Genomic DNA, 20950 nt, shown 5'->3' with positions numbered 1-20950 from the left:
CAAATTACTATTGTTCTTAGAACACTAGTTACCGATCGCCGGAGTTTGAATTCATTTTGTGGTGTTTTCAAGAAGCGATGCAATTGGCTCGTTTTTATGCTCATTTACAATTCGCCAAAACTGTCTCGAATTAGCATTACAAAAAACACCCAAACATTCGAGTAGTACTTAGATTATTTATTCGGTCTTTTCATTAAAAATTATTTAAATTATTAGTAATAATTTCAATTCCGGTAATACTAGTATTTTTTATTTTGGTAACACCAGTATTATTGCAATTATGCTGGATCTCAGCTGTAACATCGAAGTTACAGTTGACAATAATACAACTCGACACGCCAGTGAATAATCTTCGACTTTATAGATATGCCTTTTCTACTTTACCGCTTGATAGCGGGATCCTAATTTTTCTATAAAGTAGCATCTTTTTAGCCTAAAACAGTCAGTATTAATAACTGTGCTTTTATTGAGTTTTAAAAATACAAAATGCATATAGTAAATTCAATTAATTTAATTCAAAGTACTTACTAGTACACCCCTTACCTGAAATAAAAATAAAAATTTTAATGATTCAGGAATGCGATAAATTAACATGCTCTGTATGGAAAAATAAAATAAGAAGTAATTAATGAAACTTTATCTGCATGTATCAATAGTAATTATAAATGTTAGTTATACAACAATATTAAATAGTGTTTATAATATATTATAATACATTTAGTAAGAATTATAAATAATAAAAATAATATTTATAATCACAATAATAATATTTAATAAAATATTGTTAATTATATAGGACGAAAAATATAGTATGTGTAAATATAAAAAAATCATATATTTTTGTAATACTTTAATTATTATTTAACAACTATACAAATGAAAAATCTACAATTTCGAGTACCTGCAACATATTCAAATTTGTCAGTCACTGATTCCCAGGCTTTTAGTCTGTTGTTTTTAATACTTATTGCGTCTAAATGACCTTCCAGTTAGTATTGAATAATCCCGTTGTAACGCATTGGCTTTCTGACAATGTCAGATTATAACTAAAATTAAAAAAAAAGGTTATTAAATTAAATAAAATGTTACTAGAGTAGATGCTACTAAATAAAAGTCTAATTACTATTTAACCAATGTTTGGCTGCTACATGGATTTTATATTATTTATTAATAAATTACATCATTTAAGAATAGATAGGTATAAGACAATGAGTAGTGCTAAAATAATGTACGGAGTTGTGGGTTTATATAACATTATTTTAAGGGTAAACCGCAAACACAATTAGAAAGTCCTACTATTATAATTATCTTACGATACTTCATTGAAACAAAAAATTGAGGATAAAATTATTTTTTTATTTTTATTGAATCATAGTAAAATTTTGTAAACCAAAGCTATATAAGTGCTATAGTTATTTTAACATCCTATTTATGCGAAAAGCTGTAGTAAAAAATAACCCCGAGTAGGAATTTCATTGATAACACAGTAATTTGATAAGCTTTATAATGAATGCATTAATACAATGCATTAAAATGAAATTCATTTATAAACATAAATATAAGTATAACTTATTGTTATTATTTTAAATTTTTTAGGGAAAATATATTTTTAGTATTTAAAAATATGGCTGAATAATTTTATGTAATTAAGGGGGCGCCAAGATTTTTTTCTTAAAATATAATATATAAGTTTGGAAAGTTCTGATCTAATTCGTACAAATATAATATAATATATTCATTGTATATCAAAAATACTGTATTAAAGAACTATTTTCGTGACCGTCACGTGCGATTTACATACGTCTTCTTATTTTCGTCAAACATTGCCTCCAAAGCCAGACACTTCCCCAGCTCAAAGGATAAATGCATGGAAAGTTTGGCCGTCTCCCCTCATCTTTGGATATGAAAGGGGGTTCTCAAAAATATTACACGTGTACATTCAGTCGCATATTTTATCATAAAATGAATAAATATTGAATTTCAAATCTGGACTTGTACCGAAACGAAGGCAAAAGCCATAACTTTGCGCATTTGTCACTGCGGAGCGAGAGCGAAACTGAAATATTGCCATACATAATTTTGCATGGATGGACGGTTATAAATTTGACTAAATATACTTTTTGTAGACTGGAATAGCGATCTTGTTATGGGGAAATTCCCGGTAGCAAAATTTAATTGTAGAATATTTTGTGTTAGTCAAAAATTGCCAGTGCTATTAATATGAATTTAATTGTTTCGTATTTCCTAACATAGATTTCCATTAAATAAGAATCATTTAAAACTATTATTTCATATTTAAAATTTAATTTGATACACAAAAATAAATAAATTAAAACTTTAAAAACCAAAAATATACAATATTTTTTACTTAAAAATCAAGTAAATTTTACATAAATATCACTTACATATTTATATTCTTGGTATTATCAGAGAAAATAGCGAGAACTGTAAAATTATTTTGTTACAGAAAGCAAATAAAATGACTAGAAGATATACAATTTATTTTATTAAACATTTTTTTCATATTGTATTTCATGTATTTTAAATACATTCCAAGTATAAAAATTGTACTTATAATATAAAATATATTTTTTAATAGTAAATTTATTTGATATATTAGCTAATAAGATACCGAAAATATTAAATCAGTACAATAGAAAATGTTTATGTAGAATATTTTTTGTACGTGTGCTGAGTCATCGAATCGAATTTTACAGTTGAATAATTGAAGCTGCGTTTCCCTATTTTCCAATGCAATCCGAATTGAATACGTGCCCAGGGTGGGAGTTTTCTCCAAAGTTTGTTCGTAGACATTATTTAGTCGAAGATCAGGAGGTGTCATTGATTTTGCATCAGATGCGTCCGTTACGGTGTCGATCTTACTCGCCACTGATACGTGATGAGAATTCGTAACGGTCCATGATCTTCTAGGTCTCGCACACGCCAGTGCTTCTTTCGGATCGAAGCGGTTGAATAGTTTAGTTTCGGAGGGAAATTCAACAATGCACCAATGCTATTTTTATCTGCAGGCTGTTTGTATGTAGGTACACATTATCATTCATGTAAAATAGATGGAACAAGTCTATTATATTTTTAGATAGCATATGCAATTTAAAAAAATTATAATTCCTGGTTGAAAAGCTGATTCGAGTCCTTGTTACTAACTACTGATATTTTACTTAACAAAAGTTTGCTTAAAGTATAGATTATATAAATAAGAAAACCAAAATTGGTTTAAATTTCATAGTTTTACTTGCTTCTTTTCCTTCTATTTTTTTCACAAACAAGTTATTTTGTAGACATTTTTTAGTATTGCTTTCATCGATAATTGAGTTTTGAAATCTTGACAAAATGGCAATATTATGGGATTATCACCTTAAGTAAAGTTAGTCCTTTAACACTTCGGTAGAGTACGCTCGGGATAAGGATGCCGGTTTTTTATTGTATGCGTGTACATGTATATGAGAGGGAGAAGCGATGTAGCGTGTACTTCGTTGTCTCGATTTCTCTTTTAAGGACAGTCGCTGATTCGTCAACGCTGGTATTCGTCATTAAAGTGCAGTGTGGCACAGAAATTCGATCTTCTCTAGTGATTTATTTTAAATAATTTTGTGTTGATATTGGTTTAACCCAGATATGCCCACTGTCTCATGGGTAGTTCACTAAACTTGTGCCACTGTTTTTTATTTATAAATGAAATTTTAAGAGAACAAAATTTCTTGGGCTTATCTGGGTTAATTGATATCAAGGCTTTAAATATACACTGTAAGTTATTCGTTCTCTTACCCGTGGATTAAAATATTTTAATTATTTTATCATTAATCCGTACGTTGTTGGTTTTTTACACTGTTCTCTGTAAGGCTTAAAAAAGTTATTATTTTTATCGTTGCGCTAATGATATTTTTTAATTTATTCAATGGATTCTAATGATTTAATAGAGTCGTCGAGCCATTAAACAATCTGCGAATAATTTCTTTCCCCATTTTATATCTTTTTGCTTTTGAAGAATAGCTAAAGACTTCATTATTTTTTTGACTAGTGAAAGATTTTCAATTTTGCAAATATTTAATTAATGACATCAATGTCTGGTTTCTTCGATTATATAATATATTTTTAATTGTCCGTTGAAATTTCCAACTTAGCTCAGATGTATGTATGTTAAATAAACATATATTTTCTTTTAAAATAAGAAAATTAAATATTCTGAGCGAAATTGTTTTGAGCCACACAGTTCACGCACACAATAACAAACCGGAATCCTTATCCCGAGCGTACTCTATACGTAAATAATATTTATCATTGATGAGCTCAATTGAATAACACTGTACAGCAAAACTTTTGCACAAGGTTAATTGGATTTGTCAGTATAATAATAAGCTTATTTTAATCTATCCTTAATATTTTCATTATCAGGTTACTTATCTAAGACAAGATACGAAAATATTCAATAATTATAGATGATTATGGCACACAGTAAATATTTCTGTCTTGTTTCTAATAATATTAGAATTGTTGGAGCAAAGTAGTTATTTTTCAAAGTAGAAAATTACTTAACAAGCCATCTATGAATAACAAAGTATTTTATACAAATCTCTGATGATTTTGTCGTTTAATATGATTTTAAAATAAGTATCAGCAATCATTTGCTCAACTATTTGGGCGGTTGGTTCAATTGATTGGGCGAATTCTATATTTTTTATAGATAAAAGTATCACTCTTTGAATATATATAAATGTCGACATAAATATGTAAATTTAGGGTCAAAGTTAAAAGCGTTAATGTATAAATTTAGTATAAATATGTACTTATGCTTAAACATTGAGGAGCATGGATAATTTAACGTTTAACGTTTAGTATTGTTTTAATTTTACTCGATATTTTAAATAATCTAATATATTATTAATACAATATTCTCATATTCTGTGCCTTAAAAAAATATTTTTGTAATAGTATTGACGTTTTAATACATGAAAGTCTTTCAAGTAAACTTTTTAAGCGAGACGTAGAGACTAGAAGTATTTTCCCCGAGTAAAAAAGTATTTCAAAAGGTCCACAACAATTGTACAAAATAAAATAGAGTACCGTTATATTGTAAGTTCGGCAAAATATTTAATCAATTTTGAAGCCAAAAAATGATAAATTGAATAATTAAGTTACCAGATGTAGTAGTCTACAGCAGCGGTCGCCAACCTTTCGAACCTCACGGACCATTAAGCTTAAAAATGTTGAATCACAACAATAATTGTTTCATAAAAGTAACATGAGGGAAACTTAGTGCTCGTCCACTTATTGCTGCCACGATCTAGTGATGTAATTAGGTTAGCCATAATAATTTGCCTAAAGTATAATATTTTTCAGTTATTTACCTATTGGCTTATTGATTTGATAACAAACTATTTACAGTGACTTTAGCTAGCATTTACAAATTTCACAGTACATAGAAAGGATAGTTCATTTTACCGATTAGATAATTTTAAATTTTGTTTCAGTCTTCTGGATACAAGCATTTTTATTCAATAACAATTCTGTTTTGAAATGATTGTGTATTTTATATATGACTGTTACGTATGCATCCCACAGAAATGTTTTACTATTATTTTAATACCATAAAAACCACGCCAGACATTAGAATCGCTCTCGCCGCAAAGCGGGAGAGTGCAAATGATTTTTTTGCTCGCTTTTTCGCGCCCCAGCGCATTGTTGTTCTATGACGTTGCACTTTTCATGGCTGCACTCGAGAGCAGACCTCTGAAAACTCATTCAATCGCCAACGAGAAGAGGCTTATGCATTTGGAACGCAGCCAAGTTTTGTGTGCGCTTTATGATGCGGATGTTATTATATTCACCCACTGAACTGATTATTTGATGTATATGCATAGCCCAGATCGTCTGGGACTGCTGAATATTGTTATGGTGTCGATAAAACTAACGAAGTGCGGTCAAGGGTTTAGATGCTTAGAATATAGTTCCTTTGTGTTCAGTATCACACAGTTTCGCTAAAATCAACATTTTTGAAGATTAGTTTTGTTGAATAGAATCATATGAACAATTTAACTATGCCTGTTCAAATAAGTCGCCAACCTTTGGGGAAAATGACGGCACCCTACAAAATTAAGCATACTAGTCCTTTCTGAACTTTGTTATGGCACCGATAAAATCTAACGAAGTGCTATTAAGAGTTTCGCTCCTCTGAGGTCTATTTTTATTGCTCGGTTCATCAAAGTACACAATGTAACAACAACTATTACCACCGGCTCTGTTTCTGAGAAAATTAATATTGCAGACGCCTTGATACGTGCCGCATCCTTCTTTGACGCTATTATCTCGAGACGATAGTTTGCAAACAACTGTTTGTTCATAATGAAAATTGTTATGTGTGTGAAAATGGATAAGCGGCTGCTGGTCGCAAAATTAAGTCCCTTTGGCTCCTAAATAATTTTAGATTTATTTGGGTATAATATTTTTTTCCACTTTTATTACATTCATATTAAACATCTGGATATATAAATATATTATATTAATATGTGTGACTGATTCTTAATATAGATTTTCATCGCTTTCGATTTAGATTTTATGTAAAATTGTGACAGTATAACATTTTTAAGAACTTTTAGATGAGTTTGTGGATATATATTACAGCTTTTTATAAAATTTAAGATCAACATTTTTGCATGTGTAACATTAATAATAAATAGTAAGTTATATACCCTTTAAGATATTTAATTTTAATTTTATTTTATGGATAGAAACATTTAACAAAATATATTTTTTATTGAACAGTTATAAATTACATTTTATAAAATTATATATTATTAATAAAAGTAGGTTTTATATATCATTTATTCTATATAAGCGGTCCTTATCAAACAAAGCGTAATACTAAAAGATGTAAACTATTTTTAGCTTCTGGCCAAACGAAAAATCTGATAATATACTATATGACTCATTATTCATTTTTTTATAACGGCTCCTGGACATTTAACCCAATGAATATTTGCCCAAACAGAGATTTTTAATTGCAAAATATATTTATAATTTAAAAAATATTATTGTAGATAATTATTGTATTTATTTTTAATATAATGTAATTGCTTTATTATAGAAAATATAAAAAAATTGTAATGATAAAATATAAAAAGGGATAAAAAGAGATTTTATCTAATCTTTTCTAATTTAAAGATTGTAGGCAATCACTCTTAAATAATCAATTCTGATGTACTCAATATATTTCTCGATGACAGATTCGCGTTTAAGATTTAATTTCCTCAATTTCACACTTTTTATTATTAGCTCCATCGTCATCTTCCAATCATACTGCTCTTTTTGAGTTTTGTTCAGATACAAAGAATCATAAACATTTTTACAAATTTATGGGTTAGGTATGATCTTTGCAGCCAGCGAGGGCTGCTGTTTCTGAGATATTTTTAATGCCAAGCATTCATATTTCACTGATTACTTTCTATGCGTGATAAAATGTTTGTGAAAACTTTTTATATATTTTATTTTTTTATATTAAATATAAATTTACCAATTAAAATGTCCGGCCACAGTACATAACTCAATAATCAATCTAGTTTACACAAAGAAGCTAACGAAGATTTGAAATCTGTCGCTAGTTTCCAAATAAAAAAATATATAGCAAAATAAGTGTCGCGATTAAGAGTAGCTCTTTAATGGATTTTTAAATGGCGATGAAAGGTTTTTTTTATGGTTTTCTTTTTAAAATGTTCAGCAGTATTTTTAAGTACTTTAGCTTTGGCAAAACAACCATAATACAAACTCACATAAAACTCACATATTTTTTTATGATTTATATTACATGATAAATTATAAAATTTATTACACATTGAATTTATGTAAATGTGAGTTTTTAGCATTATATTATAATAAACTGGTATAAAAAGTGCTTGTTATTATATTAAACAAAAATCTCTTCTTAGTTATTTTTCTAGATTTTTAGATAATTTTTATGTGTGTCGGGATACTAATATAAATTTATTTTCCAATTTTTTAATAATGAGATGTATATATGTATGTGTTAATTATGCGCTGATAAGATTCTAAAAAAACACTTATATATTTTAAATAAAACATTTTATTAATAAAAATACAATAAATTATTCATAAACTTAATTAAAACACGCGACAGTCAAAGCTCGTCAAGGAAAGTTTTGCACGCATAAGATTCTTCTTCGAGATCGAGTCCACGGTATTTCGTTTTCGCTGTAAACTTTCGATTATACCGTGCAACTTTTCAATTTCAGTAAATGCATGTCAGTAACGCATCAAAACTATCGTTAACACTCACATACATAAATTATTACCTATAAAGTTAATGTTAAAGTATAATTGATGACTATAAACAATTATATTGCATACTACAACATTGACTTACAGACTACAAATTATTTACAAAATAAATAAAATTAGGTATATACATGGCACTTATTAAATATTATAATTTAATTGTAGAGGAGCAGCTTCTTGTGATAAAGAGCTTGTCTCACTTGCTTGTGGTTGAATCTGTTGTGGATGTTGGTATGATTGTTGGTTAGAATTTACCTCCTGAGAATGTGGTTGAATTTGATTGTTTTTAGCGATGTCAACTTTTGTATTTGTATAATTTGAATCCTGGGATTGTGACTGAATTTGATTGTTTTTAGCATTGTTTATTTGTGAATATTGATATGATTGTTGATGTAAGCTTCTATCCTGAGCTTGCGTTTGAATTTGATTGTTTTTAGTGTTGTCTACTCGCGGATATATATGATTCGCATCTTGGGATTGTGTTTGTATTTGATTGATTTTGGCATTATCCATTTGTGGATATTGATACGCTTGTTGATTTGAGCTTCTCTTTTGAGCTTGCGGTTGATTTTGATAACTTCTACTGTGGTCTATTTGTTGTTGTGGATATTGATTTGATTGCTGGTTTGAGCGCCTCTGACTGGGTTGTGGTTGATTTTGATATTTGTTAGAGTTGTCTATCTGTTGCTGTGGATATTGATATGATTGCTGATTAGGTGCTGCTATTGTTAAATGCTGATTTGACTCTGCTAATGCTGCTTCTTCAGCTATATTATATTCAATCGATCTAAAAAAATATTACAATATAATATAATATATAATAATTTATAAATAATTAGCTTATACCTTTGAATAACATCTGGTATTGGAGGAGCAGTGGGAAGATGATCGCCAGTAGCTCTAAATCCATTACTATCAGCTATATAATTAACTGTGTAAGTTATGCCATCCGCTCCTAAGTAAGAATATGATCCTTGAATCACTTGTTCTTCATGATCGGTTCCAGCGTTCAAAATGTGTCCTTGTTGCATGATATGCGTTTGATCTCCAGTTAAAGTTCTATAATAATAATATTGTTAGTATTAGGATTGAGTTTATAAATATTCTTAAACTCACTCATAGCTAAAACTGCCATCTGGTTCCATCTCAGCCGTTTGCCTCAGAATTGGCACAGCTTCCGTTACCGGTCCATGATTTTGTTGTTCATAAGTTACTTGATACTGAGGCAGGTTAGAATATTGTTGTTTTATGAATGGATTTGGAGTTGAAACAATCGGTTTTGGAGCTTTGAATTGGCTTGGAATTTGCGGTAGGAAGTTTATTGGAGTCAAGTCTGAGGTTTCAGAGTGGCTGTCGAACGATTGTGGCTGTTGTTGATTGCCCGTTTGGATGTTGACCATTGGAGAGTTTGAAGATCTTGATGATGCATAGAGAGGAGGAGTTGGAATTATTCTCTCACCATACACGCGATTAGCTCCGTTATTGTTTCTTGATTCGGCGTATTGGTTATATATCATATTTGCATCTTGATTGTTGTAGTAATTATTTGGCTGATTCTGTCTGTACATTTCAGTTTTGAATACATTCACAACAGAATTATTTTTCAGCGATTCAGAGTTATAATATGGTTTAATGGTAGTTGATTGTTGATTGAAATACGATTTTGGGATTGAAGTAGTAGATGGTTGAGGATATAAATATGGATTGTTCATATATGATTTTGTGGTTGATTGTTGATTGGAATATGGACTTGGAGTCATGTTTTGTTGATTATAATTAGCTGTGTTAATAAAAGTTTGAGGCGTTGTAGTTGGTTGGTTGAAATATGTTTCTTGTTTGTTGTAGTTTTGACTGTTTGACTGTGTGGATGGTGGTTGAGTGTAATATGGCGTTGCAGTTGAAAATTCTTGTGCTTTATAATTTTGATTGTTTGTATTAGATTGTTGGTAATATTGTGTGGAAGTTGACACTTCTTGTGATTGGTATGGTTTATGTATGTAGTTTTGATTCGTATTGGATTGTTGGTTATAATATGGTGTGGAAGTAGATACCTCTTGTACTTGGTATGGTTTAGATGTTGTTGATTGTTGGTTATAATATGGCCTAGCAGTGGATGATTCAATTGGTTTGTTATAATTTTGCTGATATGAAGCTGTAGTTGATGGTTGACGAGATATAGCTGTAGTCATATCTTGATACATCGATTTGGCGGTAGTACTGAGGTGTGGTTTGGGAGTCATAGGTCCTTGCGGATAATTCTCGTTTGTGAATTGATCTTGTGTGGTATAAGGATATTGATATGCAGCCTGTTGAAGCTGTGAATCGTAGCGTCTGATTGTATACGGAGACGGCGATATTAGATCATTTTCAGGCATGCTGAAATATGGCGGAAGATATTCAATGGACGGCTTTTGAATCTCAATGCTCTGTTTAGGTTGATACGATTTTGATTCTATCGGAGCTTGAGTCGAATATTTCTCTGGCAATATTTCAACAAAGGGTTGAACGTATTTTTCAACAATCGCTGGATAGTTAGATTCAATATCAGATTTGGACGATATTTTATTTTGAGGGGTATATTGAACTGGCAGTTGTTGCTCTAAAGAGTTTAAATATTGATTGGAAATTTGATCGAATTGCGGATCGATCGGTGGAAGATATGGTTGATATTTTTTTTGTAATGGGGCAATATTTTTTTTGCTTTCAAATTGAGGTACGAATCGATCTTCCGTTGTGTGTATTTGTGGGTTGTAATCCGTGTCTATGTAGATCGGTTTGTATCGGTATTGCTGTTGGTAGTCGTTATTGTTTGGTGGAATGTATTTAACTACGGTTTCTTTTGGTTGAGAATGATTAATGGTTTTCGGGTCTGCGGTTAATTGATTGGATTTTTCGATGTTTGTTTTTGGAACGTCAGACTCCAAGGGTGGGATGTATTGTTTAGCAGCCTTTCTGAATCTTTCAGCCGGTAAATATTTTTTCAAAACTGCCGGTGATATAGTTTTGAGATTCGATAGCCTCTCGCCATAATTTGGCTTGATAGCCGAACAGGCAGCGGCCAAAAAGAGCAACAGGTACTGAAATATACACATAGTTGAGGCTTGCGTGCGAAAGTTAATCACTCGTATTCGCAGGTATGTCGATAATGAGAGTGCTCTTACCAATTTCATGATGAAACGCTTCAATTGTCACAAGATTAGCTCTAAGGTGTGTTATCTTGGCCGTGGTAAATGTGTGACTGATGATGAATCTTAAACGTCGGTTCTATTTATACAAAAGATGTGCACATGCGTTCATAATTGATTGTGATCAACATACCGTGATCAGAGTAAATCTCAGACGAATTTCGCGAATGATCCACATCTTGATGTAGCCAAGGGCATTGTGTAAGATTTTGCGACAATTGCCTCTTTGTTGGTCGTTAGAAAAAATGTATTTTTGAATCGGAGATGACCTCTGGGTCAAAAGCGTGCTTTTGTATAATATGTAATACAACTAAATCACAGTGTTGAAAAATCGTTAAGATAAAAAGCATTTCACATGAGCTTTAAATTTATTATATTATTAATATAATAGTAAAGCAGCTCTTATTAACAAGGAAGACTAACGTTTTATAAATCAATATTATCGATGACTCAAAGATGCTGTCATTTATATGGAAAATTATTACATGCCATTGAAAATCAAATTATATCGCACCTAGTTTATTATATGCAAATTTACTATAGTGAATGATTTTATATATAATGATCAATGTCTATTTATATTTTTCATTGTTTGTTATCTATTATAATGTGATAAAAAATATTTTTAAACGTTGTTATTGTTAATAATAGAAAACGAATGCAAAACATTCACGTGCGCCAAAAGTGAAAAGATGCACAGCATCTTTACGGTTATCATTTTAGAAAATTGCTGATCAGATATGTGAGACAGTTGCGTGGATGCAACGACATATTATTTATTCACAAGAGATTGCGAAAAATCTCAAGAATTTTTCATCTCTCGTAAATTATATTCGCGCATCAATCATATGTGTCGAAATTAAAGAATGTAGCGTAAAAGTTTTATAAACAAAGTCACGATGTAATGATATATGTTTAATGCATATAATATATTAGGTTGTGAGAATTTTCGTCGTGGTGTATGCTATTCATATTTTTATTGCATAAATATTTATAAAATTTTTTACGCTCAAGATTCAAAGAATATGGGAAGAAAAGGGCGTATAAAGAGCGAAAAACTGTGAATATACGTTCTGAAAGAAAATTGTTTGGATATAAAAATAACGTTGAAAGCATCAATGTTTGTAAAGGAAATTCATTCAATTTTCTTATATTTCTGTTTTATAAAAGAATATGTATGAAGTAAAAATAATATTACTTTTATATATATAGATTTTTTTATATCGAAACAATTTATTTATTATTTTATAATAAATATAAGTTTTCTTGAGCTGTTCTGATTAGAGGTAGCGAATCACTTTCCTGTTCTACACTGTTGAGTTGCGAAGAAGGGGAGTTGAAGTTATTTATTCTATTGTAGTTTGGTAGTAAATAATTTATATATCGTTAAACTTTATGGGATTATTTTATATAAAATTATTTGTCTAATAGAAAAATAAATTTTGTTAAAATTACACATTTATTTATTATATGATTTTTAACCAGGCACGTACGGTGATATATATTCCTTTTTGCTCGCTCGGGTGCTAAGTGACGAGAGTGAGTGAGAAGTAGTGGGCCTGCGGAACGCACGTAACGCACGCATTTATCTCTCACTCACTCTCGTCACGTAATACGAGAGCGAGTGAAAAGGAATGTATCTCACAGTACGCGCCTGATTCTATCAAATCATACATATAACAGAAGTAATGCTATAAAAAAATGATATTTTAGGGTACATTCTTTTATTATTTTAATTATATATTTTTTTTAATTAATTCTATTTTATGGTATGAGAAATTATATTTTGTGGTGCAAAATATAATTTCTTTTTAAAGATAAAACATTCTCGCATCTTTAGGTCATAACATGCTAGAGGCCTTGATGAAAATATTCTGAAAGTCCCTTTTTCACATCGTCTGCATTTTTTTACATTTAGAAAGTGTTGCATTGATTAAAATAAAATGGTAGTCGAAGGAACAATGTCTGGATTAGATAAAACCTTCTAGCCAAGTTCCTTTATTTTATCGAGAATCAATTTCGCTACACTATTCGACTTCTGTTGATAATAACGGGTCTTTTTTACTTCCGTGTGCATCGATTCATCTTGTTACAATAAAAACTTGCTGTTATTGTTTAGACAAGATTAAGAATTTCATAATGCACAATACCTTCGCAATTCCACCATATACACATTTTTTTTCAGTGAGTCTGGGCTTTGCTTCTTGACCTTTAGATAACCACTATCTTCAACGAATAATGTTTTCACACAACACCAATTTCTTATCTTCGGTTTTCAATTGGTCGAGAAAAAGCGGACAGCTTCAAATTTCAGAAGCTTGTAATATGCGGATACGTGCCGAATTGTTTTCTTTCAATTCCTGTGACATTCATACACATTGTCTCCAAGCCTTCTTAATACTATTTATGTATCTATGCACTGTTGAATGGAACAGCTTTAGTTTCTTGCCCAGCTGATGGATAGTTTGAGTAGGATTTGCTTCCATTTATGCAGGCAGGACATCATGTCTTGATATCGCAATTTCCAATTCGATTTTTTTAACTATCTTTGCCATTTTTGAATATCTAATTAATCACCTACCACTTTTTTTTTAAATCATATAACATGCCATTTTTTTATTAATTATTCACTTGCTGAAAATTTTACAGCGCAATTTATTTCTTAAATATTAGAATATGAAATCTAGATGTGCATCAACATAAATATAAGAGTAGACTATAAAGCACGACTGACTGTTATAACTAAAATTAAAAAAAAGACATTACTTATTATATGGCCAAGATAGGTTTTGCTCATTTTGATTTATTACAGTATTTTAAAGTGCGAGATTTACAGCAGTAAACAAAATAAAACGTTAGTACACAAAGAGGACAATTTAAATAAGCAATATTTAAAACAATTGTTCCATAAAACGTATTTTTCGAGCATTAGGTGCGAGCGGTAGCGAGCGAGCATTGCTCGGAACAGTGAATACCTTATGAATAACTCTCTGCAACGAATTATTCTTCAAATATTGTACAAATAATATGTGAATATATTTTAACGTACTTACGCTTATATAATCGTTTTAATTGTAACTTACAGTACATTCGTTGTATTTGTAACTATTATTACCCATTATGCTAAATAAATAAAATCTATTATAATTTGATTATTTAATTGGGATTCAAATATATTTTGTAATTTATCCTTCGCACTCAACTTTTTATTTGGACGGAATAGCGTAGTCCGTAACGACTCAGACTAGTAACTCTAAGGTTACGGGCTCGAGCCCCGGCAGCGGTACTCTGTGCTATTGTTAAAAAAACCGGCCCCAGGTGTAGTGACATCTATTGATTATAAATTGTATAGCACATAATGATTTATAATTAATAATATAGATGTCACAAATTTCCAGATTTTTTTCAGTCTTTTGGTTAATACTTACTTGTAAGTATTCATTATGTCCGATTAACTCAGTTGGTACAGATTTTCCCGTTGTAACGCATTGGGCTTACGCTTGTCAGGTTACAACGGAAGATTTAATAAAAATAAATAAATATGTTTAAAACCATATTTACAACGTAGTGCTCCTAAACTATACGAGGTCAAGAAAATAGTGCAAAAGTATTTTAATTTAATTATTAGATTATTATTATTATTTAAGAGTACTTCTGAAAAAATCATCCTTCAAGCACACAAGACATATTCAATGGTTGCTTATACTTTCAATTAGTTTTTTTCGGTCTTAAAAAAGCTTTTTATCTAATGAATGTATGAATAAGTTTAGATATTATATGTTTTTTTTAATCTTGAATAAGCAAACATAAAATAATACTTTGCTTTATATATAGATTTTATTAATTAATATAATGAAATTTGCAGTTAAAAACACCTGTAATTGTCAGTAAAATCAATAGTGATTTATGCGTGCATCCTCACTATGAGAAATGGACCAATCTTTACACTAGAGTGAATTTAAGAAATGTGCAAGCTAATCACGATATTATATGTAGGTGAGATTTTTTTAAAATACTATAGAAGTATTTAAAGTAACACTACATATTATATGTATGTGAAGTGACTGTCACTTTTATTTATTGATATTATTTCCATGCACATCCCGTATTATACATAATTATGTATGTTAATAATTTAAATTGCTCTAATCGATCCATGACGAAATTTATTATAGGTTACTGTTACCAGTATCCAAATTAGTTTTGCCTTGTTTCAACCTGTCGTATATAACGCGTTGGATACACTAAGGAGATAGGATCGTCTCTCAGTCACGGTGGAATGGCTCGGGGCTAAACTATTGTTTTGCAACGGTCTCCTCATAGTAGTAATGAAGGCATCGCGGCAACGAACCGAGTGGAAAAAATGACAGACAACATGTGTAAACGGTTGAAATTGAAGAAGAGATAAATGCAAATTATTGAATACACCGAAGGTCGTCTCGGGATCAAGATCGTTGCCGGAAGGTACTTTGTTGTTTACGCGCGCTCCGCTTCGATTGTTTAACGAAATCGAATCAAATAACAATACCCGATATTGAAGACGATGGTGATTTGCAATTTTTGGTTTGTGTGGAATAAAGATGAGGTATTTTAAATCATCGCTCTATTCAGATAATTATTTTAGTGAAAACTCGTTTCTGGGATGAACTTATTAAATTAACTAGTTATTAAACTTTTTTGTCACGCCTCTCTTATTAAAATATATTAAAAGTCTGCAGTTTAAGGTTCGAAACTTTATGAAGTATACAATAAAATAACACTATACAATTTCTCAACTTTTAAGGATCTATAAAGTACCAAAGCTTGATTTTTTTTAAAATAAAAATCATAAAGTCTATTTGCTTAAATAATAATACTAACATTTGTGGTAGGAATAAGTTCTGATTAAAAATATCCATTTGACAGAAATATTTCAGCACTTTTTTCTTTTTTTAGTTTACGATAATATCTTTACTAAATTTAAAAAAATCACCGAATATGTAAGGCTTTTCGTTTTTTCCGATTACATCCGATTTATATTGACACTATTGGAATCCTTTAGAAATGAACGTATGGTAGTTATACCCACTTTAGTAAGCATACATGATAAGTATAGCCGCTTTAAAATTTTAATTTGAAATATTATAGTACTTATTTACTTACTCCATAAATTAGGTAACACTGCAGTGGATTTTAAAACCAAATTCAGTAGCAATTTTTAAAGCAACTTTATTTTTTTACTTATTACTTCTTATAATGTCTATCGCACGTCATTTCAAGTTGATTTGCTTTCAAGTTCAGAAAGTGAATTATAATTTTACTTTTCATCATTTTATGCAGCACTGATGTTATGTACTATAATTAGTTATACTCTCGCTGTTTTCTTTCATTGCTATAATTACCATAGAGTAGATGGAGTTATCAGTATATTGATTATTAAGCAAAGTGTATTATTGTAAATAGCACCATCGGTAGTGATTTCTGAATGGGTATATTTTCAGATATAATTGTATTATTACTTCTGAATATTTTTTTTTCGGTAGTTTGCTTTTTAATGGAATATATATCTGTTTTTACAGTAAAGTCGTAGACTATCATTCTTACAAATATTGCCAACTGTAATGTATTTATATTAGGTAAAAATATTCTTCTTCCCATTCTGAATGGAGGTGGTATATTTATTCCATCTAATTACACCGAGGTTAGATTAATATTACTTGACAATTGATTCGAACTATGTGGGCTTGAAAAACAGCTGGAAACATATTGCAATAACAGTGTGAATGTCTTAAATATACATGAATATAATAATAGCTAAGACGAGATAGAAATTGCAGAATTTGTGATCCAAATCAATTACCTTCAGTTTCACAATTATAATTTATATTATGCTTATATATCATACAAATAAGAAACACAAATATATCAATTAATTTAATTCTTAAAAATGTTTTTAAATTTCAAGGCCATGTTACTGTTGTAATTGACACAGGAGCCATCATATTAGTTGCATTTTTTTGATATCTCACAATTGTAGAAGTTGTTAATCTTAATATTATCATTTTAATTTAAGTATCGCACATAGGCCAATATGTATTTCCACCATCCTATGACAAGGCACATTTTTTTGTAGGCCACACAGTCATACAACGAGTTTTGTTTCCAGGTAATAAATAGACCAATATATAACGTGACCAAATATTTAAAATGACGTAGTTGTATAATCCATAAAAAATAGGTGGTGATACAAAATAGAGCATTGAATAATATTTTTAAATGGCCGGAAGACAGATACATTAAGGATGTGCTATCTTACCGATTTTGCTCATGGATGTTTATATATTTTTATTAATCGTAGATCTACGATAATATACGTACATGATTTATGATTATCACGCGTCATAATTGATTGCGCTGATTTTAAAATGGCAGTATTTGGGCAGTTCATAGATACTATTTTTTAATAAGTTTATGTTTCTTTATGATATTTTTTTTTAAAATGGCATTATCACGCGTACAGAGACATCTATCAAAATAATTTAAAAACACAATGGCTCGGTGTTTGTTACACGTATGTAACACTATGTAATAGAGTTCCTTTATTTAACGTAGACTGAGTTATAAGCGCTTAAATAAATTGTTGCAGATTTGCAACACCATGCATTTAAGGGTTAAGCTCGATAATTATGCATTTAAACACGATCCAGAATTAGCTTAACATGGAGTATTGATAGACTGTAAATGGAAAATAAATATTAACAAAAATTTTATATAATAAGAATAAATTATATTTTCTATTAGTAATAAATATATAAAACTGTAGAGTTATTTATATTAAATTTATGTAATTTTCTCGAAATTTTATGGTTAATTAGTGACGGGTACTTTCATGCTTTAAATTAGTTTTATTTATGATTAAAATATGAATTAATTAAAAATTATTGAAGTGACATAATATAGGTTAATAAATAATGTGATTTAGTATTAATAAAAAAACCGCTATCTCTTCGGTGGTTTTATTAACGTTTCATATACATAATATTCGCATTTTTAAGCGATCGAATATATCGCAACAATCCGCATTATAACCGAAATAGTAGCAGCAACGCCGGAAGGGAAGAGATAGCGCATAATTTTTCCAAAAGAGTTTATTGCTTCATTAGAACGTGTTCGGCACCGTTTCGGAGGTTGATCAATATTCATTGTTTTTGCGAATTTCTTCTGCATGTCAAAATTGGTGAAATTAATTTGGCTAAGTGTCGAAAACAGTGCATTGTTTTCGTCGGCTGCACTTAATTGTGCGCACCGTCGAAATCTGCATACGGATTTCGTATTGCAGCAGTGGTCAAGTCGTGGAAGAATACGATCATAACTCATAGTGTGGCGCACTGCGGCATTGATGAAATGCTGCCATCTAACGCACCAATGCCGCACTGTACATATAGTGTAAAATACTGTAATATAGTGGATATAATATAAACTGAATGAAAATCCGCGACGGCGATCAACAACAGGTGGTTTTTGAGCCGTTGATTTATGGCGCGTTGTTGGTTTGTTGGAGATAAAGCGCTGCGAGGGATTTGTTGTTGTATGTTTTAGAACTTTACCGTAAAAAAAATATGCAACCAAAACATAAAATGGCTAGAATATCGTCTAATATTTGTTCAGCCAACACGTTGTCAGTGTTTTTGCCTGGAAAAATATTTAAAATATAATATTACATTTTTAAAATAATGTATTCAACAACGTATCATCTGACATATTCTCTAATACAGGGTTTCCCAAACTTTTTCAGCGACGAAACACTTGACAAATCCGAAAATTTTGGCAGAGCACTTAGATTATTTTTTGGGTTGGGTAATTCATATTAGTATAAATAAAAACAAAAAATGTTCTTAAAGAAATATCATTTATTTAATAAACATAAAAATACAAATAAATAAAACTCCTAATGACTTTAATGATTTTAGGTTCTTAAATTACAAAAAAAATTATATTAAGCACAATATTGGTCAGTTGTATTCTCATATCTGCCGTGGCGACGAGTCTATTTCTGTATTTTGTTTTTGTTGCAATATATTGAGAAAATCCGACTTTGTATAAATACGTCGTGGAAAACGGATGTAAACAAACCAGAACTTGTTTTGACACATTGTTTTGACACACAAACTCGTCCAGAAATCATTTAATGGCTGATCTTTATATTTTTGTTTCAAATCAGAGTCATTAATTAAATCAATTAAATTCTCATAATCCCTTGCATTTAAGCCCACTGGTTTTACTGTCACGGAAAATGTATTCCGAACCTAGGAATCGCCTAGTTTTCGGAAAATATTCCGAAAGAGTTGTTTTCAAGTTATATAGATGTTCTAAAAATACTTATAATACTTCTTTATAAACTTGAAAATTCAATTTATTTAAACATTTATCCAAAACAGGAAAACAATCAAAATTATTAGATTCAACTGATAAAATCCAAAATTGTAATTTTTTATCAAAAGTTTCAATTTTATCTCTCATATTAAAAATTGCAATACTTTTTCTTGTAATGATAAGTTAACATCATTGCACTTTGTAAAAATATCCGCCAGATATTCAAGATGTATCAACCAGGAAGGATTTGTTAAATATTTGATAAAATTTCACGGCTTCCTCCATAACATTTTTTAAATTTGTGAATTTTTTTACTCAACACTGCATGCCTATGTAAAATATAGTGACTGCTAGTAGCTCTTGTAGCTACTTTCAGGATACGTGATACAACATCTTTCATTTTTCCTACCATTGCACGAGCACCATCTGTACAAATATCAATACACTTTTCCCAGCCTATCTCTTGTTTTTTAACTATCTGTAGTTTTTCCATGTAGATATGCACACGTGAGTAAATATTCTTCAATACTTTTATCATATGTGTAACGAACAAATACCAATAGCACAGCTAGTCCTGCGACATCTGTAGATTCATCCATTTGCAATGCATATTCACTGCAAAGTACAAGTCGACGAATTAACTCTTTCTCTATGCTAGTAGAAATTTCTTTAATGCGTCTTGAAACAGTATTATTTGATAATTGTATTGCATCAAATTTTTTAGTAGCCTGCTCATTAAGAACACATGACATCATGTCTTTCTCACATGGCTTAATGAGTGTTTCTCCAATTGTATGAGCTTCACCATTAACTGCAATACGAGAACTTCTGTTGCATTTTCATTTTCAGTTTTAGCCATTGTAATCATTTGAAATTTGGACTTTTCTATTGAGTCACGTTGTCTCTTAAAAAATTGCATGTCTTTTCCTTTGTAATCAGAGTGTGTCGTTTCGAAGTGCCTGCGAAGTTTAGCTGGAGCCAAAGAACTGTATTTTTTGAGTATTTTTTGCCACAAAACACACATTGCATCAGCCGCATCTGAATTACCAATATACGTAAATCCAAAATTTAAATAACTTTCATCGTACTTCCGTTTTGGTCTGTTC

The 20950-nt window shown here is 30.2% G+C and overlaps 2 protein-coding genes across 2 annotated transcripts in view; one reads left to right on the top strand and one right to left on the bottom strand.

Moving 5' to 3' along the window:
• Positions 1-20950, top strand: part of csw (protein tyrosine phosphatase non-receptor type corkscrew) — a 284151-nt gene that overhangs the window by 97463 nt on the left and 165738 nt on the right. The window lies entirely within an intron of this gene.
• Positions 8314-11547, bottom strand: LOC148238979 (uncharacterized). Its single transcript, XM_088198491.1, has 4 exons — positions 11469-11547; positions 9424-11384; positions 9154-9366; positions 8314-9094 (listed from the first exon to the last, which is right to left on the bottom strand). The coding sequence occupies exons 1-4, from the start codon at positions 11475-11477 to the stop codon at positions 8449-8451; spliced, it is 2829 nt and encodes a 942-aa protein (XP_088054617.1). The 5' UTR covers positions 11478-11547; the 3' UTR covers positions 8314-8448.

This window comes from Plectrocnemia conspersa, unplaced genomic scaffold, assembly GCF_051122295.1.
Source record: "Plectrocnemia conspersa isolate PC_06_02 unplaced genomic scaffold, ASM5112229v1 ptg000001l, whole genome shotgun sequence".
In the NCBI taxonomy this organism is placed as follows: domain Eukaryota; kingdom Metazoa; phylum Arthropoda; class Insecta; order Trichoptera; family Polycentropodidae; genus Plectrocnemia; species Plectrocnemia conspersa.
Note: the sequence above shows the minus strand (reverse complement) of the source record. Positions and strands in the feature narration are given on the sequence as shown.